The sequence below is a fragment of the Andrographis paniculata genome, unplaced genomic scaffold (assembly GCF_009805555.1).
Source record: "Andrographis paniculata isolate CXL003 unplaced genomic scaffold, ASM980555v1 Contig14END, whole genome shotgun sequence".
In the NCBI taxonomy this organism is placed as follows: domain Eukaryota; kingdom Viridiplantae; phylum Streptophyta; class Magnoliopsida; order Lamiales; family Acanthaceae; genus Andrographis; species Andrographis paniculata.
Window position 1 is genome coordinate 1,934,690 of NW_026137424.1, and position 24,104 is coordinate 1,958,793.

The 24,104-nt window shown below is 30.6% G+C and overlaps 3 protein-coding genes across 8 annotated transcripts; 1 reads left to right on the forward strand and 2 right to left on the reverse strand.

Annotated features, from left to right (window-relative positions):
- The first annotated feature begins 1,759 nt into the window (after positions 1-1,759).
- On the forward strand, positions 1,760-6,051 carry LOC127258979 (ABSCISIC ACID-INSENSITIVE 5-like protein 2). Of its 3 annotated transcripts, none has more exons than XM_051286103.1 (5): positions 1,760-1,846; positions 1,915-2,024; positions 2,231-2,975; positions 3,059-3,130; positions 5,668-6,051. In XM_051286103.1, exons 3-5 carry the CDS (start codon positions 2,271-2,273, stop codon positions 5,749-5,751), a joined length of 861 nt encoding a protein of 286 aa, XP_051142060.1. In that variant the 5' UTR covers positions 1,760-1,846; positions 1,915-2,024; positions 2,231-2,270; the 3' UTR covers positions 5,752-6,051. The 3 variants fall into 3 exon arrangements, with proteins under 3 accessions (XP_051142060.1, XP_051142053.1, XP_051142045.1); XM_051286096.1 differs by having other exon boundaries at positions 1,769-1,811; XM_051286088.1 differs by having other exon boundaries at positions 1,793-2,024.
- Positions 6,052-6,838: 787 nt separating this feature from the next.
- On the reverse strand, positions 6,839-11,446 carry LOC127257897 (uncharacterized). The gene is made up of 3 exons (XM_051284431.1): positions 10,835-11,446; positions 8,792-8,916; positions 6,839-7,291 (listed from the first exon to the last, which is right to left on the reverse strand). The coding sequence occupies exons 1-3, from the start codon at positions 11,250-11,252 to the stop codon at positions 7,088-7,090; spliced, it is 747 nt and encodes a 248-aa protein (XP_051140388.1). The 5' UTR covers positions 11,253-11,446; the 3' UTR covers positions 6,839-7,087.
- A 2,265-nt stretch (positions 11,447-13,711) lies between these two features.
- LOC127259785 (protein ZINC INDUCED FACILITATOR-LIKE 1-like) lies at positions 13,712-21,156 on the reverse strand. Of its 4 annotated transcripts, none has more exons than XM_051287376.1 (18): positions 20,718-21,156; positions 19,808-19,848; positions 19,234-19,294; positions 19,043-19,145; positions 18,830-18,932; positions 18,104-18,157; positions 17,942-18,004; positions 17,496-17,545; positions 17,333-17,408; positions 16,355-16,576; positions 16,154-16,241; positions 15,976-16,061; positions 15,788-15,895; positions 15,506-15,550; positions 15,326-15,414; positions 15,154-15,197; positions 14,227-14,349; positions 13,712-13,960 (listed from the first exon to the last, which is right to left on the reverse strand). In XM_051287376.1, the coding sequence occupies exons 1-17, from the start codon at positions 20,863-20,865 to the stop codon at positions 14,243-14,245; spliced, it is 1,488 nt and encodes a 495-aa protein (XP_051143333.1). In that variant the 5' UTR covers positions 20,866-21,156; the 3' UTR covers positions 13,712-13,960; positions 14,227-14,242. The 4 variants fall into 4 exon arrangements, with proteins under 4 accessions (XP_051143333.1, XP_051143353.1, XP_051143362.1 ...); XM_051287396.1 differs by lacking the exon at positions 20,718-21,156 and adding an exon at positions 20,039-20,166; XM_051287405.1 differs by lacking the exon at positions 20,718-21,156 and adding an exon at positions 20,039-20,165 and having other exon boundaries at positions 13,713-13,960; positions 19,773-19,848.
- Between the last annotated feature and the right edge of the window lie 2,948 nt (positions 21,157-24,104).

Genomic DNA, 24,104 nt, shown 5'->3' on the forward strand with positions numbered 1-24,104 from the left:
CTCCTTCCGTCCAGTAAGAAAATATACATATTTCTATTTTGGGACGTCCAATTACAAAGTAACCATTTCATTAAATACCCCATTTTTTTCACAAATACCCCTACTTTACATCACATCATTACTTTTATACCAAAAAAGTAAGGGCAAAAATATCATTTTACTACTTTTACCTACCTACTATATTATTCCTTAATCTCCGCGCCAAAAGTAATTGTATATTTTTAGCTTGGACGGAGGGGGTATTTTTTTTGTTAAAAATAAAATAAAATGGTAATTGAAGTATTTTTAAAATTTAGTTAATAATTAAAAAAATCAAGAGACGAAATATAATAAAGTTTGCAGTATTTATTATAAATAAGTATTAACGAAAAATAATAATTAAATTTTAACTTTTCTAAATATAATAAAATAGTACAATGGGCTTTCTGCGTATTGATTTTTAAATATTAATTATTATATCAATACGTAGTATAAATCAAGAGAAAATGACAAAAAATACTTCTATTAAATCTCTTATAGTAATATAAATATAATGACATTTGTGGAGTAAATTATACAAATAAAAAATATTTTTAATGTTACGTATAATAACACAAAAGATAAATAATAATGTTATGTGTGCGTAATAAATGAGATCTGATTCATCCGAATTAATTATGTTGGTCTTTTTTTAAAAAAAAAAATGCGAACATATTTTTAATCTTTTATTGTTTTCAATATAAGCGAATTAATTTATAAAATATTAAATTAAATTAATTTTTATTTAGAAAAATGATAAAATAAATAAATCCAGGAAAAACACAAATCATACATGGAGGAAATATTAAATAACTATTATTTTATTTTAAAATATTAAAAATACAAAATACTATTTCAATTTTTTTTATAACTATCGATACAAACATCTATTATAAATTTATTTTACTATATTAAAATTTAATTTTATATTAAATTAAGACCTATTAATATTAATCAATTATTTCTATTCAAAATTTTATTATTTATGTTACGACGGATTATGATTAAATAATAGAATAACAAGTAGAAATGTAAAAAAAAAATATTTAACGTAATACAACAATAATTTATTGTTTACGTCCATTGGCAGAATTGGAAAACAGATTTATCGAGAACAACTGAAGTTAAATAAACTATGAGAATATATCACCTCCGGACCCAAACAAGGGGGACTTTGCCCCCTTTGATTCCCTGACTCACTGATCCCGTGAAACTAACTGAAGTGACAAATTAAATTCAAAATATATTAATAATTTAAAATTCAAACTCAAAATTAAAATTTCGGAGACAAATTTGTTTGCCTAATATATATATTTTATTCTTTTACAAAACTTAACCATCAATATAAAATATTAATTTTTATATTATCGATATTGTCCCTATGTTTTATGTAAAAGAAAATAATTTCAAATCAGAATAGTAAACAAACAAAGCCTTGGAGAATAAATTATAAAAGTGAATAATTGTCTGACTAAATAAATAGAGATATATTTCAAAGTATAATTGATTAATTTTTTTAAAATTTTTTTTTTTTATATAATGTGGAATCTGTAGCAGTTATCCGAAAGTACGTATTGGATAAACCTCCGGCCTAAAAGCTGTCAGTATAATTGATTTTTAATAATTTTTTTATTTTTTTCAAAGAAAACATAAATAAAATCATAGTAGTACTAAAAATCACAAAACAAACAAGGCGCAATATCTGTCCGATGTTTCCATATTCAAATCGTTAATAAATAGTACTAATTTATTACTAAATAATCTTTTGTCTGGAATCGAATGCAAATTGCAAAGTGGCTCTCTCTCTCTCTCTCTCTCTCGTTTCTGCGTAAAATCATTCGTCCATATGTACAATTTCCTTTCTCAATTTTAGATTCTCACCTCAGGTTTTTGCAGGATCCTTTCATGGCGTCAAGGTTTTCAGATTTTGTTTCTACCGGACGGAAATCGAAATAGCTTTGCTGCAAACACACGATTGCAGTTCTAGGGTTCTTAATTTCTCCCCGGTAAGCCTTAATCGATCTACGAATTAATTTCACAGCTTATTGCATTTGCGTTTCTCTGATTTCTACTCGTCTTCAAATTCGATTGTTAATTTCCGCGATCGATTTTTGCCGTTCGACAAATTGGGGATTCGGAGATTTCGTTAGGTATTGCTAAAATTAATCGAATTGAATTTCACTTTGGGTACTGTTTGGATTGATTTATTCAGGAAAAAAAAAAAGTAGCTTCGATTTTGAGGTAATCCATCGATGGTGTTGATGAGTGAGAGTGGTAGCCCTAGCATTGTTGGAACCCTAATTCAAGCCCGAGGCCCGGGCCCGGGCCCGGTGGCTAGGCAAGGATCAATTTACAATCTAACTCTAGATGAGGTGCAGAACAAATTGGGGGATTTGGGGAAGCCTCTTGGTAGTATGAATTTAGATGAATTCATAGAAAAAGTTGAGGCGAACAGCAGTCGAGCAGCAGCCGAGGGTGTTGGCTATGATCATCTTTCATCGGGGGTGAGGATATCCGGAGATCTAAGCAAAAAGACAGTCGAGGAGGTATGGAGGAGCATTGATAGGACGGGGACGTATGGGAAGATGACATTGGAGGATTTCTTGTTCAAGGCAGGGGTGGTGACGGATTCGTCCCCGGGGAAGGAAATCTCGGGTTCGGGAAATGAGGCAGGGGTTGCGATGGGGATGCCTCATCAGGGACAGTGGATGAATTACTCGATGCCATTGAATCATCATCATCCTCAGGTTATCCTGCCGTTCGATGTTCCGGGCCGACATGAGACTCAAGTGGCGTTCTCTTCGTCCCCTTTGATGGGCCCACCGTCGAACACAACACAAACCCCGAGAAGAAAGAGAGTTGCTCCTGATGATGTGGCGGAGAAGAGCGTTGAAAGGAGGCAGAAAAGGATGATCAAGAACCGGGAATCAGCTGCTCGATCACGGGCAAGGAAGCAAGTGTGTTTCTTATTATTATTAATTTTTTTTTAAAAAAAATTTAAGAGAAGGTGTACTTCATTATTGAAATTTTGATCGAACAGGCGTACACGAATGAGCTGGAGAACAAGATTATGCGACTAGAGGAGGAGAATGAACGGCTCAGGCGACTACAGGTTATACGTTCTATCCTGTTTATACTTATATACGTCACGTAGTTTCAATTTATGCTAAAACCATCGAATTAAGTTTCATTTTACTAACTCTAATTTGTCCCACTATTTAATGTCACTTTAGAGATTTTATCGCCGGATTTTTAAGATTGGAAAAATATTGTCCAGGACACAATGGTCTTGTGTGTCTATTGCAAAATTGAGACTATCAACACTAAGCATACGACTGTTATTGTAATCGGCATTAAGACTATAACTAAGGGTTTGTTTGTTTTCTATTTTGGTTTAAAGGAATATCTTTTAAGTATATGGAACTGTGTAGGTAATATAAAATTAATGAGTGTGTGTAATATATTAATTTTTTTGAAAAATGTGTATTTGTTTTTTCACAAAACAAACAAACCCTAAATGTTGTCATGTGATGAGACTTAAATAGAAATGCAAATTGCAGCACTAAAAGTATTATTTTTTGCAGCACTTGATAACCGACGAACTATTTTCTAGCAAGATTTCAGTTTCATCATTGATGAAAGAGTTATGATATTCTTGTTTTCAGGCAAAAAGTATTTGCCCTGTAAGTCATGGAAGAATGAGCAATTGATACGCATAATAGAAATTCAAACAAAATCTCGAAAAAATTAAAGTGTTGTCTGGTCGGGTTTTGGTAGTTTGGTGTGTTTCTTAAAATAGTAAAGATTTTGAATTGAAATTTGTTTGATATGATCTTTTGAATAAAAGATAAATTTTGTATGTGATGTATGAATGAAAAATAGGTGCATGATGTTCATGATTTTTAGAGAAAAAAAAAAAAGCTACTGTAGATGTATATAGTAAAAATGAATTGTTGAAAACACGACCAAACGAACTCTTTAAATGTTTATCAAGAATGTTGTGGAAATTGAACACCATACAATCTTTTGTGGTCCATTTACGTTATCAAATATAAGATATATAATTGCTTTTAAATTCTGTCTTTTGTTTAGGATGTCAGTTTTTCTTTATGAAGATAGTTAACAATTGTTGAATTTTAGTATATGTAATCATTGTGGCATCGACTTTGTAATTTGTCGCATAGTTGGATGAAAGTGGAAGTGTAATTAAACCAAGTTTTGCCTTAATTTTATGCTATCGACTTTGATGTTTGAAAATTAAAATGTGTTTTTGTTCGACAATTTTTATGAATAGTGTATGTAGTATTGCTTTATTCATTTTTAGTTTGTGAATGTTTAGTCATTTAGATTTTGATCAAATACAATATTTTATGGAAGAGATAGAGCAACGGAGAATAGAGAAAAAATAGTTCATAAGACTATAAAATGTTCTTTGAGAAATATTTTTAACATTGAAATGATAACATGAGAAGATTAGATGGTGTGATAGTATATGCATTAGGAATTCAAAATTATACGATTTTGTGGCGATAGTGATTGATTTTTGTTGTCTATTCCAATTTCTTCTATATAATCATAGTTAGAGTTCTAACTTTGAATTTTGATGCCCACAAAAGTTCAATGATGGTTTGAAATTTTGATTTGAATGAGTTCATGCAAGAATGTTCATATCACTATTGGAAGTAAATTTTGGTTCTTGAGTTACATGAAAGAAGAAATGTGTTACATTCAAACTTAGAAGAACATGCATAATAGTAATAGTAAAGGTAAACTGTTTTTTTAGTCCTGTAAACATTTTAGTCCAGTAATTAGAAGTTGTCTTAAAATAGTCCTATAAGTGAATTTTTTTTGCACGTTTAATTCTCTAACGCTGAAGATGCCTGTGTGGCATGCCGGATGACATGTGTCCCTATGTCAGTGCTATTTGGCGGACACGTGGATAATTTTAAGACACGCAAGCATCCTCGGCGCCGAAAGTCTAAATGTGCGGAAAATTTACTTATGGGATTATTTTAAGACAGCCTCCAATAACGAGACTAAAATAATAGAGGAGTCCAATTAGGAGACTAAAAAATAGTTGACTCTACTAGTAATATGTGATTTGTGTAGTTAACCGAACTCCTATGTGTGTTAGTTGTGATAAGGATACTCCCCGGATGGATAAAAACAAATTCAAATACGACTTTGAACATTGTCAAAGAACCATTGAATCTTTGGATATTTGCATTCGGTGTGTTGAGTGTTTGCATAGAATCTTCGAGGGCTTGGAGGGGCAAACCCATACAAGAATGAAACATACATCTATAGTGTGTTTTATTTGATTTGTTTTTGGTTTGAACAGTTGTTTGGATATGATGTTTTGTGAGAAGAAATAATAAATTCATTTATAGAAATCGCAATTGTTGTATAATAAAAAGGCTAAAAAAAATATCACCTAGTAAACGGACACTTAAGGTGTGTGTGTTTAGGGGTTTGTTTAATGATATAAATAAACGTTGTTCTGATGCTTTACATATAAATTTGATTTTTAGACGTTTGATTTGATATTTTTAGAAAATTTCTTTTTCATAAATAGTAAAAATTCCACATCTTTTGATATTATTACAGAAGTACATTTCTCTATAATTTGTTTCTTTTCTTTGTCCGAAGGAATTGGAGAAAGCGTTGCCTTGCATCCCGCCACCGCAGCAGCCCAAGAATCAACTGCGCCGAACAAGTTCAGCGCCGCTATGACTTATTATTTATTGTGTAGGTTTATTACAAGAAGCTTAGGTTAGTTTTTCTTTTCGTTTGTTTTGCCATGTTTGCACTTGAAAGGTTAGGCAGCAGCCAACGGGAACAGTAACGGTGCTCTCGATTTTCCGTTGGCCGTTGCCTTTGGCGCTCGATTTTCCGTTGGCCGAGCTCCTTGTCTATGTACATTTTCTCTGTAGTTTTATTAATGACCATTGGTTGAATGGATTGTGTGGTTGTTTGGCTCATAGCAACAAGATTTGGATGTCAAGTTTTTAACAGAAAATAGGTTATATTGTCCATCAAGTTTTTTTTTTATTTTTTGTTAGTTAAACTTATGCACAATTTAGATAACTAATTTGTTACTATTTTCTTTTATAGGTGTCACATTATTTTATTTTATTTTATTAACGTTAGCTCGGATGGAGGGAGTATATAATATTTTAAACAGACAATAAGTTTTAAATATATGCTTTGTTCTCTTAATATTTTTTTCTCATAAGTTTTCCCAATAAAATTAATACGTACATACATTTATTATTTTTATATTTTTTACATAATTTTTTATACTTTACATAAAAGAAATTTCTTTCTAACAATCTTCACAAAACACAGTCATAATACTTATGAATTGCATAGTAAAGAAATTGAAAAGGAAAAAAGAAATCAGATAAAACGGAATATTTATTTTGTAATTTCTATGGATGTATTTTTCTATAATTCCTCCGTCCGAGTCCGCCTCTAAGGGACGTACTTACTTTTCTCATGTTGATTTTTTAATACAAATTAAGAGAAAAAGGCATCTTATGATAATACTAATATGGTGATATTTGTATAAAAAATTATACAAATATAAAAATATTTTTAATATTAAGTACAATGACCATAATATTATATATAAAAAAGATTTTATATTAAATTATTTTTTAAAATGATTAGAATACATATTATATATATTGTGCAAATATATATATATATATATTAAATTTTCCTATAATGTTCATTAGCGATTATGTCACTAAAAAATATTGAATAAACACAAGAACCTTGCTAATTAATAAAATCAATAAAAAGTGAATACTTAGAGTGCTAAAAATAATTTTTTTCCTATATACTTTTCCCCGAATTTTTGCTATCACGATCATCGGTCGATCATAGCTCATTTCCCTTGCTCTAAGAATGTTACTATCGATCAAAAAAATGCCAAAGGGATCGCGCAAAGATTTACAAAAAGAAAAGAAGTGTATTATAAACAGGAACTTCAGCTATACCATCTGGTCGACAACAATCATAGCTTCGATATTTATATCTAAGGTAAGAAAGGAACAAAGAAAAGCTATAGATCTTTCCAAACCTTAAAGTCAGTTGTGTTGTCATTGTAATTTACTATGTTGTCTTGACAGCCCAAGAAATACGTCGTTCGTTCAGCATCAATGTTCACCATAGCATGAGCAGTGCCGCGTGGGCTGGCTCCGACTATAACTTCATCTGCGCTAATGACCATCTCTGAGTATCCTTTTTTCGCAGCCTTGTTTTCGAGCTGTAAGAAATTGAGTTCCAAAATTAGAATATGGATTTTCGAACATGAAATTCAAGAGTAGAATGTCGAAATGTATATATGCAAGAATTTGCTTATTGTCGATATAAAATATCACGCATAATAATTATTTCACTTCGGAAATATCAAAACAATAAAAATACAAAAATAACAAACAATACAAGTAATTAGTATTATAAAAACTACAATATATATTCATATCAAATATATAGTATCGGTTACCGTGTTGTTTGGATCAAATATTCATCATACATGTTCATCAAGAAAATAACACATATTAATAAAATATATAAAACATATTTTGATAGTAGCATAATAGACTCTGATAATACAACACAACATAATATATAACTCACACACCAAATATTAAATACAACACAATATATAACACAATACATGTTTCTATATAACAAAGAATATTTCTTTGCATTGCTATAAAATACTAAGGTTGTGTTCTTTTGTAAGTTTTAACATAGTTTTTTACTATTCAGATTCTTTTTTTCTTAAAAAAATATCAAATCAAATAATTATTTTTCCTTTTTTATATTATACTACAAAAATATTTTACATTCAAAATATCACATCAACATCTATTTATATCACATTAAAGTAACTATTCAAATTCAACTTTTTACTATTCATAAATTCAAACTCAAAACCCACAAACAAACACACCCTCGTTGATTCAAATTAGTGTGCTAATTTGGTCATATACTATCTGCCTTGTAATGAAATACTAGCTATTTCATGTTAGTAAATTTGATCAAATAACCGCCCGCCGTTATATAATATAAAAAAATTAACAATTCAATAAAAATATTCTTTTTTATATTTAGGATACAGTTTTTCATAACTAACATAAAACAAATTAAATAAAACACGAAATATGAATTGTTATCACATGACATAGTCACATCATTACGTACTATGAATTATTTAAGCACAAACGATATATTAACACAACACATGTAAAATATAAACTGACAGCATATCGTAACATGCTATATCATTGTAACTATACTCATCATCAAAGATATAGACGAGCCTTTTAAATATAAAATCATTTTATGTAGTTACATATGTTCAACCGAAGAAAACAACATACAAAATCATTGCACCAAAGGTATAAACTAAAATCTTTACTATACAAGGCCTTCATTTAGTTCTTAAAAGATGTTTCCGGTAGAAAGCATGAAATTTCTACATCCATCGAACCAATAGAACTTCTCAGCTGTCTAAGAACTAACTTTTAAACTGTCAGAATCTCATTTACCCGTAATTCAAATGACCTATTTTATTCGACAACTTAGATATGCTCTTCCAAAACACCTTCAAAATGCAGCAATAATAGGCTCTAGAATGCATATGGTAGGCAAATTAATAACCCGAAAAACATAGAACGAAACACACATGCTCATGCAATAAGGTCAAGTATTCGGGATTCACAGTTTTATATTTTCTACAAAGGAGAAAGCTTCTTACCCTAAATACAGTATTGGCTCCCCATATTAGAAAGGTCTCGTTGGAAGTATGGTGCCTGTGGTTTCCCCTCATCTTTCCTGGTTGGATCTCTCCGACATGAATTGACGCACACGAAACCGCCCCACCTGCAAACCAAACTCCACCTCATTGAGAAGAATTCGGGGTCAACAATGTAAAAATATGCCGTTTTCTTCATGTAACTTATCTAGACCTAGCAAAGCACAACAAAAAATGCTGTTTTACTTCTGAGGAGATGCAAAAGGCGATAATAAATATCGGCATTTATCTTATTAAAAAAAAAACCAATTAGTGGACAGAAAACTTACGTGCAAAAAACCGAGAAAAAATGAAAAAGAGAAAGGAAGAATGGAAATTAGGTCAACATGTATCTCTATCTGCTGAGAAGCAAAGAGGGTAATTCATCAAATTGGGTAGGAACATACAAATTTAAGTAATTTTAGCCAGTAGAAAAATGGATTCTTAAACCCTTTTAACACACACGCCACAAATCAAACTTCCAATCCAATTTGTCATTATCGATTTATCAGCATGCTAGTTAACCAAGTTCAATAACAATACTTCAAATGATAATCGCTAGCTTTTCAAATTACAACGGAGCCATGAAAAAAATTCCACAAAATAACAATTCAAGAACACATATTACAGCCATGTTTGCAAAACCTTAGCCTTTTCACAATCAATTATAACTGAAATACACAAGGCTCTATTTGGGTATTTCAAATGGATACTCTTTGAAAGTTAGATGCAGATTTCAATTGCATGCCCTTCAACATTTTAAATACTATCATTTCAAATACTTCTTAAAACCGAATAAAGAAATATTTCAAATCCAAGTTAATTCACATCCATCCATTTCAAATCTACCCTCAAATCTAGATCCATCCAACCAAATGGCCTTAAAAAATTATAGTTGAAAACTACGAGTGTGCTTACATAGTGTTTAGTGACATGATTATTCAGAAATATTACCCAAAAGAATACAATGCATACATATAATAATAAAAGTCAACAAAAATACACAATGCATGATTTCCTTTAGTACTTCCCTATGTGTTCTTTTTGTGAAAAAAACACACCTTTTTTTTTTAAAAAAAAAAAACTCCCACCGTCCGCCTCTAAGGGCCCCATTTACCTTTCGCGTCATTGTACTTAACATTAAAAATATCATTATATTTGTATAATATTTTGTATAAATTTTCTTAATAAGACACTAATTGAAGTATTTTTACAATTTTTTCTTAATTTATACTACGTTTTGATATAATAATTAATATTCAACACGCAAAAAGTAAATGGAACCCTTAATACTATTTAACAAAACAAACACAAAATTCACCTCCCAACACTTAAGACTATAAACACACTAGAGGTGCGTTTGTTTTTTTATTTCAAATAAAAGAAATTTCACTATTCCATATTTATATTGTTCACAATAAAAATATAATATTTTTTCTAACAAAATATCATATAAATTTGCAGGCTAGAAAGATGCTATTTGCTGCTATTCTATCTATTTGTGCATCAAGTTCGAAATACTATTTAAATAAAAATTCAAATCACCACTCCAATTTCAAATCAAAACCAAACAAAATAATTCATACAAACTACAAAAAAACACTATAAGTGAGTGTTGCTTTGTGCTTTCAACCTTATTTTCATACTATGGCATTATGAATATGCACCTGAATGTTTTTTCTCTAAAATTATCACATTTCCAATCAAAGCATAAAATTCAACAACTGTTTACATTTAATAAAATCTTCGAAACCTATTTCACATATAAAAATTAAATAAAATAAAATCATTCCAAAACACAATCACACAGACAGCCTAAACTTTACTCAACTTAATAGGAAACAGCAATGTATCAGAATTCATCAGTCAAGAACAAAACAGCTTCAGGCAGTTGTACATTGCTCAGTGAAAGTAGTACCATATCCCCAAATCCACAAACTAGGGCACACGTCATCAAAATTCGCCTCCTTCACATCGAAAAATTGAAACGCAGGTAAGAATTCAAACCTTGAATATCAAAATCCATGGCGAGAGTAATCGGATTAACCAACCACCCACGCTTATCCTTCATCGCAATAGAAGACGAGGCGGAGAATTTCACTGCGTTGGCATCGGAATCCCTAAAATGACCGTCGTCGCCGCCGCCGCCGCCGACGTCCTTGGCGCTCGTACCGTACGACGCCGCCGCCGAAGAGCGGTGAAACGCGGAATCGCCGGAGGCGTGTTGCAGCCGGAGAGAAATCCAAGTGAGGAGAAGGAAGATCGAGAGGAGGAAGGGGAAGGCGTGGGGCTTTTTGAGGAATACCTTGGCGGAGGTGATGAGCGTCGCCGCCGTGGATTGGGCGGCGGCCGGAGATTGGAATTGCGGAAAGGGTTCGGAAATGGGGAGGTTGGAGGCGTAGGAGGTTCTTCTGGGATTCGCCATTTTTCTGTCTACATGGATTTGAGCAATACAATACAATTCAATTCTTTTCCTTTTTATATGGACATTGAATCGATCTTCGCTTCGTCTCTCTTGATCTTCTGCTGCTGCTGCTTCTTTTATGCCATGATTGTGAACTAATTTCTCCTTTGTTCTTCACTATGGGTGCAGATGCAAATAATGGTTTTGTTGGGGTGTGTAAAATGAGACTGACAAAAGGAGTAATGTGAAATAAATATGGAAAGAAGGAGTTTAATTAAATATTAGTAAATTTGTAACTCACAGTAATCTCTATGCAATTGGGCTGCTTAAATTAAAATATACTCCCTCATTGTATTAATATATTTCTTCCGCTCTGACATTTTTCTCTGTCAGTTCTATATCAAGTGATTTTTATTTTTATTTTTTATTTTTTTTATAAAATATATTAAATTAAAATATATTTAACAAATACACCTTTCGTTCTAAAATAATAGTCTCATTTTGTTATTTTTATTAGTCCTGAAACAATAGTTTTATTTTCATTCTTGGTAACAAGTTTTTTACAATTTTACGAAATTATCCTCATTTTTTCACAATAATTATATTCCGTTCGTCCCATAATTATCTATCTATCTATCTGCTTTTTGCATAGAGATTTAGAAATATTAGTATTATATTGGGATATAGTGGGAATAAATGTAATGATATTTGTGTAATATATTATAAGTTGTAAGAGTATCTGTAATGTTAGGTAGACAGTATAGTTACTAAAAAAAATGAATACTTTGTTATGAGACGAACCAAAATAAAAAAATGGATAGTTTGTTGAGGGACGGAGGGAGTTATAGAGTATGGACATTTTTGTCTTTTAGAAATACTTTTACACTGTCAATATAATACTATTCGTTAATTCTCGTGTCAATCTCAAATATCCCCGTTGTTTTGGGACGGAAAAAATATAGATTAATTTAATTAACTATGTAACGTCATCATAAATCATGTAGGATTAACTTAAAATCCATCATAAAAAAAATTATTCTACAAAATAATGTTCATATTGCATATTATTTTTTATTATGATATAATTTTTAAAAGATTTAAATACATGTTCTAATTTTTTTTAATCATATATATTAAATTTTTTTTAAAACTACCTATAATATTAATTACATAAAAATAAAAATATATATTTATTTGGGTGTAGTTTAAAATTGATTTGAAATGAAGTGTTTTGTTTGAAGAATATCTTGATATGATATGTTGTAAGAGAAAATAATGTATTTTTATTAAAAATTGTGTCAAATAAATAGTGTTGATTTTGATTTGAAATAATAAAAAAACAAAATTAATCATAATTCACTATCATTAACTAATTATCTTAATTATCGTGTTATTAATTAAATGAGTCAATTGTTCTATGACGGAGGAAGTCCATCCATCTTAGTTGACGCTTTGGGTTGGTAGAGATGGGAATAGGCCAAACCGCCTGTCACGGGCCTACTGTCTAGCCTAGCCTGTCCTGATTTATTTAATAAAAAGAGCAGGTCAAAATTTGTTTAAAAGCATTTTTACTTAAATAGAACAAGTTTAGGCTAAAAAAAAAAGTTGTTTTAATTAAAAAGTCGACCTATTTATTATTATTATTATTATTTTATAAAATATAATATTTTTATTATATATTAAAAATAACTTTCTATTTAATAATAATATTTATTAAATAATTTTAATTATAAATTTATTATAAAAAATAAATTTTTGAATATTTATATATATAAAATAATTGTATGTACTTTATTTTTTATTTTTAATATTAAATTTGTAAATAAATAAATAAACAAAAATATTCTGTAGTCTTTTAGATAGGCTTACAAGTGCTTTTAAAAAGGCCAAGTTCAGGCTTTTACAAATTTTTTTCAGACTACAAGCCAGGCTTAAGCTAGATATTTTTAAAACAGGCTAGGCCTATTTAGCCAAAGCCTGACCCTGCCCGACCTATTTCCACCCCAATTGCTTGGTGACATGAATATTAGTTTATTTACTTTTTATGTGAGTAATGATATTTATATTTTAAAATAAAATATATAACTAAAACGAATTTAGAATATAATTTTAAATATTTTAAATCCTATAACGTCAATAAAATATATACAGTATATTTAATATGTAAAAATGAAAATTCTATATAATACAATTAAATTTAAAAAAAATATTTTAATTTATTTGAAAATTAATATAAACTAATTTTATTAAAAGAATAAGAAATGTTAGATATAAATAAAATATTCAATCATTAAAAAGAGAATAACAAGGTAAAAAAATAAAAAATAATAATAATTAAAAGGGTTGAAAAAGGATAAGAAAAAAAACGAGATTTTATTTGAATCCTACATAATATTAATAAATTTACTAAATTTTTTTAAAAAATGTTAAATAAAATATAACAAAGCAAAAATGAAAAAAATAATAATAATTAAAATGAAACTATGGAGTATAATTTTTTACAAAATAAATTTTTTTTTTTCATAAAATATCAAATCAAATATTAATCTTTTATATCTCAAATTTTCAAAATTATATCACAAAATTTCAAACCCGCTACGCTTCAGGTCATGTCATCTGCCACACATTGTTCGCCTAGTGTGACTTGCCAATCGAGCCTAATTTGCAGAGTATTAGGTTAGGCCGGAGGTTTACCCGTGCGTATTTTTTCGGATAGCGGCTGCGGATTCCTACGTCATAATTAAAAAAAAATAAAAAAATAAAAAAAATACTAGTATAATTTGCTAATTGAAAAGGAATAGTACTACATTATATTAAAAATAAAAAGAAAAAATAAAGGAAACAGTGCCCACAGACAGCAATGTAAATTGTAAATATTGATTCTGAAGTAGAGGAAATGAAGATAGAATAGGAATGAATATATTCTCACTCAGCTACGTTACGTTGTATATGTAGAAATGAAATAGAATAGACCAGACCACACACAGCAACATACCTCCAAACCAAGAGGTTTAGGAATCGGCGGCAACGGCCGGAGGAAGCGTCAAGAACGGCTTGAAGGTCATAGCCAACCCGACAAACTCAACCACATTCAGTAAGAAGAAAACGACGTGCACCCCTGCATTCAAGTAGAGTGCCGGAACAAGGTGAGGGTTTAGTCGAGGAATCATTTTGTAACTCAGCGTCGAAAGGAACCAAATCTTATCGAGCATTTCTACTTAAGTAAAAAATATATCAACATTGCGCGCGCACGGTGTATAACACCAAGAGCAAACGATGTCTTTCGTTAGTAAATAAAATCTTTTTGCTCGGTGTTAAAAAGAACAAATATAATCTCATCGAGCATGTCTACTTAACTAAAAATGTATAGCAACATCACGCGCGCGCGCGCGCGCACACGGTGTATAAAACAGAAGAGCAAACGATGTTTTTCATTAGCAAATAGAATCTTTTAGCTAAGCGTCGAAAAGAACGATATAATATTACCGAGCACATCTACTTAACTAAAAAGTGTAGCAACATTGGGCGCGCACACGGTGTATAAAACCGAAGAGCAAACAATGTTTTTCATTAGCAAATAAAATCTTTTTGCTCGGTGTCGAAAAGAAAGAACATAATCTTATCGAGCACATCTACTTAACTAAAAAGTATAGCAACATTGCGCGCACACGGTGTCTAAAACTGAAGAGCAAACGATGGTTTTTACTAGAGAATAAAATGAGACGGAAAGAAATGGATACGTAGGAGCAATCATGTTAAACACTACTAAAAACCGGGAACTCAAATTCGATCAAAATAAAGAACGATTCTGAGTTGTAAATTAAAGGCTCGAATTGATTAAAAATTGAAATAATGTGTTTCTAATGGACCCAGTTATATATATCTTTCGCCAAAACAACATATCGTAATTTACAAAATTTACCTGGCAAAAAGCTTGCGTCCAGACGGCTTTGAGCCCAAGAGAGCCTGAAATACACAACAATGTTTTAAAAAATGAGACATGATTCCTATGGTTTTGATGATTTTTGTAATCAGAAACAGTTAGGCTACAAGGTACAGATTCAGGGATTTGTAAGTGAAAAAAAGTGACTCACAAAGTACCCCCGGCGGCAGGTCCAACTGCCTTAGCAAGAGACATAAGAGACATGGATATGCCATTTGCAGCTCCTCGGTGTTCTTGAGACTGTAATAAGTCATATATATATATATATCGGTATCAATTCAATCTTGATGAATCGTAAAAAGAAAATTTTAACAGAAAATGAGAAGCTTACCACCGCGCTGTTTTGGATAACCAGCAGCCCTGTCGTGATTGACACCTGGTAATGATAACCGTGAAAGGGCGTAAACAGATCGTAACAATTTGTGATCCAGTGGACTAAAATAAGGTAGCTTCATTCATCATTGACAAACAATTGTTGAATAAATTCTTTTAGAAATATAAAAGAGAGCATAGTATGAGATAAGGTGGTCCAACTCAAAGATAAAAAGGAAATCTTTCTGCACATAAGCGAAAAATATATCGACAAGAATCATCTAACTTTACTTGAACTTACAGAGAGAGCGTTCTTGAACAGGGAAGCGCAATTAAGCACAATGAAGAGAGCCATGCCCGATAATTTGGCTATAAAGGGGTAGCTCGATAGCAATGGTATCGTAATGACCTGTAAAGAAACGAGATTACAGCAGCAGAGCAAGAAACAGGAGGATCTGATCGAATGTACGGGTTTTATGAATGACGTACAGCTGAAATACGAGAAACCATGATAGGTCCGATTATACTCTCTACCCAAGGATAAAGGCAGAGCTGAAAGATTAGCAAACCAGACCCTGAATGATCAAAGCAAGCATTAGTTATATCAATCAAAATCTAACGGCTCACCTTCAAAGGTAAGGGCGTAGTTTTTCAAAAAGAAGTGTACCTGAGATGGCAAGAACTTCACCAACGTCGTCTGTGTTGAAACCTAGCCCCCCAAGCCTCCTTGAGCTGTTGGCCCACAGAGAAAATATCTGGAGAAAAAAGTTAACCAAACAAAATGTACTTCACTAAAGATTGTTGTGGTGTTCGATTTTAGATAAAATTTTAGCTGATAAAATGATTGAGGGCGGGAAAAAGATCTTACCTCAGTATAGGCCATATCGTGAAGTTGGAAAACACAATACACTAATACGGAAGACATTAAGGGCCAGTTTCTCAAGAGGCTCGGTTGAGGGATACAAAACTTGAGGGTAGAAACCGAGTGTTTCAGCGATGGACTGGACTTATTAGAACTGTTCTGCAATCCAACCAATGCAGCTTCTTCTTCTTCTTCTGTGTCTTCGTCGTGATGACGATGAAGAGTTTCCTGCGTTCAGTTACATCAAGTAGAGAAATGAACGCGATCACGCACTGACATTACATGTCCGAAAATCGTATAGAGCAGTAGAGCAAATATTCATTACTGACATTTGGCATGGATACACATTCGATGTAGGTACCGGTTTCCAAGGAGAACTAAACAGAAGGTTATCTTAAAAATATGATGATCTGTAATATTTCTTGCTAGCTTTAGAATTCCACGATAATTATTTAGTAAATTATACTCAATTTTCTACTTCTACGAAGATTGTCCCTTTATTGTGTTCAATGCAAAAGCACAATTCTTAACTACTTCCTCCGACATGTAAAAATAGGTTCATTGATATGGTGTATACTTTTTAACTTTTATAGTATCAAGGAAAGTAGAAAAATGTTTAAAAAAATGGTAAAAATAGTATGATTTTTAGTAAAAAAAAACAGAGACATGTCTATTTTCTATGACAGACAAATAAGAAAAATCAACCTCTATTTTTTTGTATGACAAATGGAGTATATAATAGGCTTATTTCAGTTAGCACGCAAGCTAAAAAGTCAAACAGTGTTGTTTTCAAGAAGATTAAACATTCATTTCATATTCATAAAGTGTCATTTTCAGCTTAGGTGCATGAATAAATTTTTTTTGAAAGATATGGGTGGTAGATAAGAAAGGAAAAGATACAGAAAAAATAATATCTATTGGCTGAAACCAATAAACATCGCAAGAAACTGAAAAACACGGGTTAGAGGAATTAGAGGAACGTACCGGAAGCCAGAATGAGATAATGAATGCCAGTAGAGCATAGGCTGATATCACAATGCAAGGTAACAAATACGGAAACCTACATTGACAGGTGAGCCTTGCAAAATGAGAGTGAAAAGAAAATTACACAGATGGAAAGAACTGATGGCGTTGTCGCAAAGCTTACCTCCCAAACAGCGATTCTTTAGAAAATATATTGGGATACTTCTCTGCAGGCTAAGATCACAAAGTCAAGGGTATGGTTAGAGTAGCCGTTTATTGCTAAACATAGAATAATATCAAACAATCAGCACAAGTGCAATAATATGAAACTTTCAATCAAAATAAACATCGGGCATGCCAAGATTAAAATTAACTCTAAGCTTCAATTCAGTTGTTGGAGTTCACAACAGAGTGACGATAAGTATTTGGTAGGCTACAGAAGTTCTTAGAGTTAAACATGATTTCTTTTAAATAAGCAGGGCGTTTTGGCCTTCCAAGGATATGCTCTTTGTCTAATTTAATGGGACCTTGGGCTCGACAATAATTCTCTTTCAATGCCTTGATCCACCATTTTACATAACTCAAAACATGCAATCTTCAAAAGATGAATGTGAGAGGAGGAGCTATTACCTGTGCAAGAAAACCTCCAACAGCTGGACCAATCACCAAGCCGATGCCCCAGGATGTGCTAATCTATAATTCCATAATACAAAATGGTTACTAAAAAATGAGAATGAAGATGGTGAGTTATGAAAAGATAAACACATATTGAGAAAAGATCAGATGTCTCACGACTGACATCCCCAATGCTTGATGCTCTTTACGACAAATTTCAGAAGCGTATGCCTGACATCACCAAAAATTTGCATATAATATATTGACAATAAAGAGAAATTACAAAAACTAAAACAAAATAAAAATGCAAATATCTTAATGGCCAGAAACTGGATTTTGTAGATGTATATACTCTCACTTTAAGACCATCTCCAACCCATTACTTCATTTTTGCAGTAGCTACAGTAAAAATACAGCGGTAATTTTGCTCCAACCATAAACTTCAATTTTCACTCTAAAAAAATATTCTCCATATATTCTTCTTTTATATTATTTTATATAACTTTTTATATTTATAAATTACACCCCAACTTTAATTTATTTTTACAATATAACCTATATATATAATTACACATTATATATCACTTTTCCCAGGATAAAATGATATCACTTTTTAAAAAATAAAATTATACATTATTTTTAAAAAAATAAAATTATATCAATTTCCAAAAAATAAAATTATACATAATTTTTTTAAAAAATAAAATTACATCTCATTTTTATAAAAAATAAAATTATACAATATACCCCAAAAAATAACAAAAATACACAAACACCACAAAAATATCACACAAACTCCACTCCAAAAATGGAGTGGAGTGTCCAGTGTTACTCCAAAAATGGATATAAAAGAGCAAAAATGAGGTTCAAGGAATGAGATAAATTTTGTGCCTACAAACTTACTCTCAGAGGACCGAGCATTCCACACAAACTTCCCAAGAGGAATCTTGAAGAAATTGCCATCCATAAGTTTACGCTAACACCAAAAAGTGTATTGAATATAACCCTGAAAAATCCAAGAGGCAAAAAAAAAAAAAATAAGAAACTACATAAGAGGGAAGATAACGACAGCAAATTTTCATTGCCAGAAGGACTGAATGCTCCACTGATACGCACACTGTCATTGAGCCAAAAAGTATTACTGGTTTCCGACCATATTTATCGGACACCACTCCCCAGAGAAGAGAAGTCAAAGCTCTTCCAAGCATGAATGAAGATCCTTCGAAAAAAACAATTGATGCATGTTGGACAAGAACTTAATCAATCAGAAAGTATATGATAAGAAAAATGTTAGCGAAGAGACTGACCCACATATCCAGCATAGTAACTTATATCTTCCTCCCTCTTTGCAACATGGAAGTCCCTAACCTGAAAGTGTAACTAATTTGATTAATAAAAGATATAACCAATTAACAATCTTCATGACAATGCTTCATTCGACTCAAAAGTTGTACAAAAAAATCTTAAAATAAATAAATATTGACGATTAAAACGACCCCAAACAGTGCCAATGGGTAGCGTAAGCGTAAGGCGTTCACATCTAATAGTTTATGCACCCTACGGCTAAGTTAGTAATGTGGTATGCGGTGCTCAAAAATTTGGGTACCTAAGTTGTCAGGGCCGGGTAAACAGTTTAGCCGAAAGAACTTCTAATCAAATTTTTGGCTACCTGACTGGTATAACATAACCCAAAAAAACCCCAATGCTCAACCCAACTGACGAGGCTAAAACTGAAATACATTTGCTGCCGAATGGAAGAAATTAAAATGTCTATTGGGATCGATACTAGATCACTTTGACCACATTTCATCAACATTACATAACATGAATATGCTGATATACTTACAGAAGAAAAGATCAGAGTTGTCAGAGCATCGTTACCATATAATAAAGGAAAGGGAAGAGCGACGATATTGGCAATGCTGTCAAAAACACCAGATCAAGCCAGCCGTTAGAATCCAAGTAAAATCATACAAAAGGGAATTATAAACACTCCTAAAAAATTGAAGAACAGTTTCAAAACATTCAACACATAATTCTAAGTCAACTTCTAAACAAAATTCTTCAATTAGCTAAGCAATCAACGATCTTCCTATTTCAGAAAGTCCTTACAAATCAAACACAGTGACCAAATGAACACTTCTTTTAGTCCCTCAAATCGATCATTTATGTCAATTGGGCCCTCGAATTCCCTCAAACAAAAGATATGTTACATAGCTATCCATTTTACACTTTTTTTTTTACAGTATGTTCTTGTGTTTCGAAATAGAAGAGAATCCAAACATTAAAAGATGGAACCGACTGAAAAGCAACATGGATAACAAGAACCATCATCAGGAAAAGTGCAGAATGGAAGAAAGTGAAATGCATATCCACTGATTGGCCCACTTTTTACAATTCATTAGGGACTAAATGACGAACACATTAGATGACTTCGACATGAACAGTCAATTCACCGAACTGTGCCCATCAATTGCCCACCATGTCTCCTTCCATAACCAATTCTACGCCAACCATCAAAATCAACTTTTCAGAAATTAGACAGAACAAAAGTAGAACACGATTTTCGGCTAAACCTAAAAAGTCACAAAGTTTGTTCAGGAGATCAATCGACCATATTCCGAGCATGTTTCTGAGTTTCTCCTTCACGTAAAGTCATATTCGCCGAAACAAACGCCAATTCCACTCAACAACAAAAAATCAAAAACAAAAACCCTAACGAAACTCACCACTTCATAACGAAGTACAAAAACAAAATTAAAAAAATGGCAAAAACGAACCGAGCACTCACCTGCAGCAAGAGTGACAATCCAGACGTTGAATAAGATCTTGTAAGGTGCTCCATGGCCGGTTTCCTTAGCAAGCTCGATCCTGCAGGCCTCACAATCCTCACGATAGTCGTGCTTGACGATTAGCGGCGTCGCATTCTCCTCCGCCATTGTTGGCCCTTTTCAGGTCAAACCCACCGTTTTCAACTCAGCGGAACGTGGGTCCTCCGGTAGATATAGACCCGTGGCTCTCCCTCGATATGTGACCAGATCTCTTTTGAACGGTTGGAAACATTAACTTGGGCAGACGCCATTATTTGGTAGTACCATAGAGAAGAGAATAGCTGACAAAATAAAAGGGAGACGCCAGGTCCTTTGTTTTTCTGCATTTAATGGCTAATTGGCTTTGCAAAGACGAATATCAGGACGGTGGGATCCTCCCATCACAGAATCTCACCCAGTTTCTGTTTGTTTGGTACATTGTTTTACAAGAAACTTTTTTCCTTTTTTTTTTTTACGTTATAGAAAATATTACTCTTCGTCCCATGTATCAGTGTCTATTCATGTACATAAGATAATTTAAGTAAAATATACTTAATAAATAATTAAAAAATATATCAGTAAAAATAATTATAAATTAAAATTAAGATAATTTTTTAATTAAAATTATAAAAATTTTAAATTTAAAATGCTGTATAATCATATTTTTAAAAATAAAAATGACAAATTACATGGGGGGACGAAAATAAAAAATAAAGACAAATTACACGAGCGGGAGAACGGAGAAGAGAATAATGAATGCGTGTAATGAATTAAATTTTTGAAAAAATGTGTTGAATAAAACAATAGAGAGAACAAATACTCTCTCTTCCGAGGTAAATAGCCACTATTTTTTTTTAATTTATTCATTTTAAATATAATTAATAAATATAAATTAATTTAATTATTTTTTTAATATTTTATGGGTAAGATTCATTCAAAACTTTTTTATTTTTATATTTATGTGCTGAACAACACATCGTGCTATTAGATAATATATAATATTACTACAAACAACAAACTCTATATGTTAATATAATACAAATACAACATATGAATAAAAAAGATATGTTAGAGTCTCAATATCATAAAATATTACTACATACAACAACAAACAATATTACTGTAGACATCATATTGTCTATATTAATATAATACAAATACAACACATGCTATATAGTCCATGCAACAGATAATTTTAGCACATGACATACATGTATACAACACACTTGTTATTATAAAAAAAACAACACATATCTCTGTTATACTTTGTATATATAAGGCGTGCTAATGTGAAAAATCAGCATTGTAACCACTCCATTATCTTTGATAAATAAATATTTTTTTTATGAACTTTTACTTTTTATAAAATTAATTTTAAATTAATTATAAATAAACATATTTTTTTTATTTGTATTGTGTAAAAATTTTATTATCTATAAATTAATATTTGCATATATTTTTTTATTGAGATATATTTATAAAACTATTTAAACTAACAACCACACTATTTCTTTTGACTCCAAATCTAATACTTTGTTCACATAAATTATTTTTTCCCGACAAGATTTTAAATATATATTTTATTCTCTCACGAAAGTCAATATTCAACACAAAATATTATTTTTTATATTATCGATATATTTTTTTATATCTCACATCAAAATAAAATTTTCAAATCAAAACACTAAACAAATCCACCATAAATTTTTACTATTTAAATTCTAAAATTTTCTTTTTAAAAAATACATTTTCTTATTTCACAGTATAATCCATTATACATTGTGTTAATATCAAATCCAAATCAATTTTGTCTTTATTTTATTATTTTTTTTTGTATAAAAGTAACGGTATGATTGTAAATATATAATTACACATATAAGTACTTTATATATAAAATCAAATGGCAAAAATATTAAAATTTTTTTTATATTTCTACTAATTAATAAAATACTACTCCCTTCGTCCCATAACAAAGTATTAATTTTTTCATTTTAGTCCGTTCCATAATAAAGTATCAATTTCTTTTTTTTTAGTAATTGTACTATCTACCTAACATTACAAATACCCTTACAACTTATAATATATTACACAAATGTCATTACATTTTTATCACACAATACTAGTAAAGTTACTTTAGTTATTTTTACTTTATTCTTACTATATCTCAATATAATACTACTATTTTTTAAATTTTATGTAAAAGACAAACGGATACATAATTATGGACAAACAGAGTAATAATAATAATAATAATAATAATAATAATAATAATAATAATGATAATGATACATTATTTTATGGTCACGTGGCAGGTAGGAGCAACCTTCGCATGTAATACGAAATTAAACAACTGCGCACGTGGGTGGGTTCAATGAACTCACGTGGCTTTTGTCTCTACTCTATCCAATGATTTTGGGATTGACCATGCTTAAAATGTTTTTTATTTATTTGTAATAAAATATTTTTATTTCTTTAAAAAGTTTTTGTATTATTAAATTTTTAATAATTTCTTATCCTATTTAAAATGTATTTTCACACCTTTGAACACAAAATTAATTAATAAATTAATATTATGGTATATATTATTTTTTGTTCGAAATAATTATGTCAATTTTTTATTGTCTCTTAAATTTATGTTTAATTTAAATATATTTAAAAATATTATTTATCTATAATTTTATTATTTTATTTAACAAATAATTATTATTTTGCTATATTTTTTACTTATCACCACTTTCTTAATTATAATGCTATTATTTTACTCTGTATCGATTCAATATTTATATTAAAATATTATTATCTTAAATTTTTATACGTAGATATTAAAAAAATATTTATTATATATTTTTAAATATATTTTACTATATTTATATAATAGAAAATTATTACACAAATAAATGCAAGATTGGTTATGGACCAGGGATATAAATAGTACTTCATCCATTCCATATACCATGTTCACGTTGCCGTTTCTATCCGTTCCACATGCCATGTCATTTTCATTTTTTGGAAAATGATTATACATTTTAATCTTATTTTAAACTTTTTAATTTTATTTTTTTAAAATTTTAATTAAACTAATTAGTTACCTTAATCTTAATTTATAATTATTTATATTATAAGATAATTATTTTCACTAATACATTTTTAATTATCTATTAATTATACAATTCCTAAAATACTGTGTCTACAGTGTAGCAGACACGGTATGCGGGATGAAGGGAATAATATTTATTAATGGCATAAATTTAAAGTGTTTGTCACGTTGTTATATATTTGTGTACAATACAAATTGATGTAAAATGACTTGTATACCCTTAGTGTTCTTTGCAAAATTAAACAATGCAAAATAATTTTAATCAATGTGT

What these genes read in the sequence shown, in the direction of transcription:
- LOC127258979 (XM_051286103.1), top strand. Translation starts at nt 2,271, where the DNA reads ATGGTGTTGATGAGTGAGAGTGGTAGCCCTAGCATTGTTGGAACCCTA. An exon ending in GATCACGGGCAAGGAAGCAA is followed by an intron (nt 2,976 to 3,058) that starts GTGTGTTTCTTA and finishes TTGATCGAACAG; the next exon opens with GCGTACACGAATGAGCTGGA. An exon ending in AACGGCTCAGGCGACTACAG is followed by an intron (nt 3,131 to 5,667) that starts GTTATACGTTCT and finishes CTTTGTCCGAAG; the next exon opens with GAATTGGAGAAAGCGTTGCC.
- LOC127257897 (XM_051284431.1), bottom strand. Translation starts at nt 11,252, where the DNA reads ATGGCGAATCCCAGAAGAACCTCCTACGCCTCCAACCTCCCCATTTCC. An exon ending in CATGGATTTTGATATTCAAG is followed by an intron (nt 8,917 to 10,834) that starts GTTTGAATTCTT and finishes TTTGGTTTGCAG; the next exon opens with GTGGGGCGGTTTCGTGTGCG. An exon ending in GAGCCAATACTGTATTTAGG is followed by an intron (nt 7,292 to 8,791) that starts GTAAGAAGCTTT and finishes AATTTCTTACAG; the next exon opens with CTCGAAAACAAGGCTGCGAA.
- LOC127259785 (XM_051287376.1), bottom strand. Translation starts at nt 20,865, where the DNA reads ATGGCGGAGGAGAATGCGACGCCGCTAATCGTCAAGCACGACTATCGT. An exon ending in TTGGAGGTTTTCTTGCACAG is followed by an intron (nt 17,546 to 17,941) that starts GTAATAGCTCCT and finishes TTGTGATCTTAG; the next exon opens with CCTGCAGAGAAGTATCCCAA. An exon ending in TGGTTTCTCGTATTTCAGCT is followed by an intron (nt 15,896 to 15,975) that starts GTACGTCATTCA and finishes GTTTCTTTACAG; the next exon opens with GTCATTACGATACCATTGCT.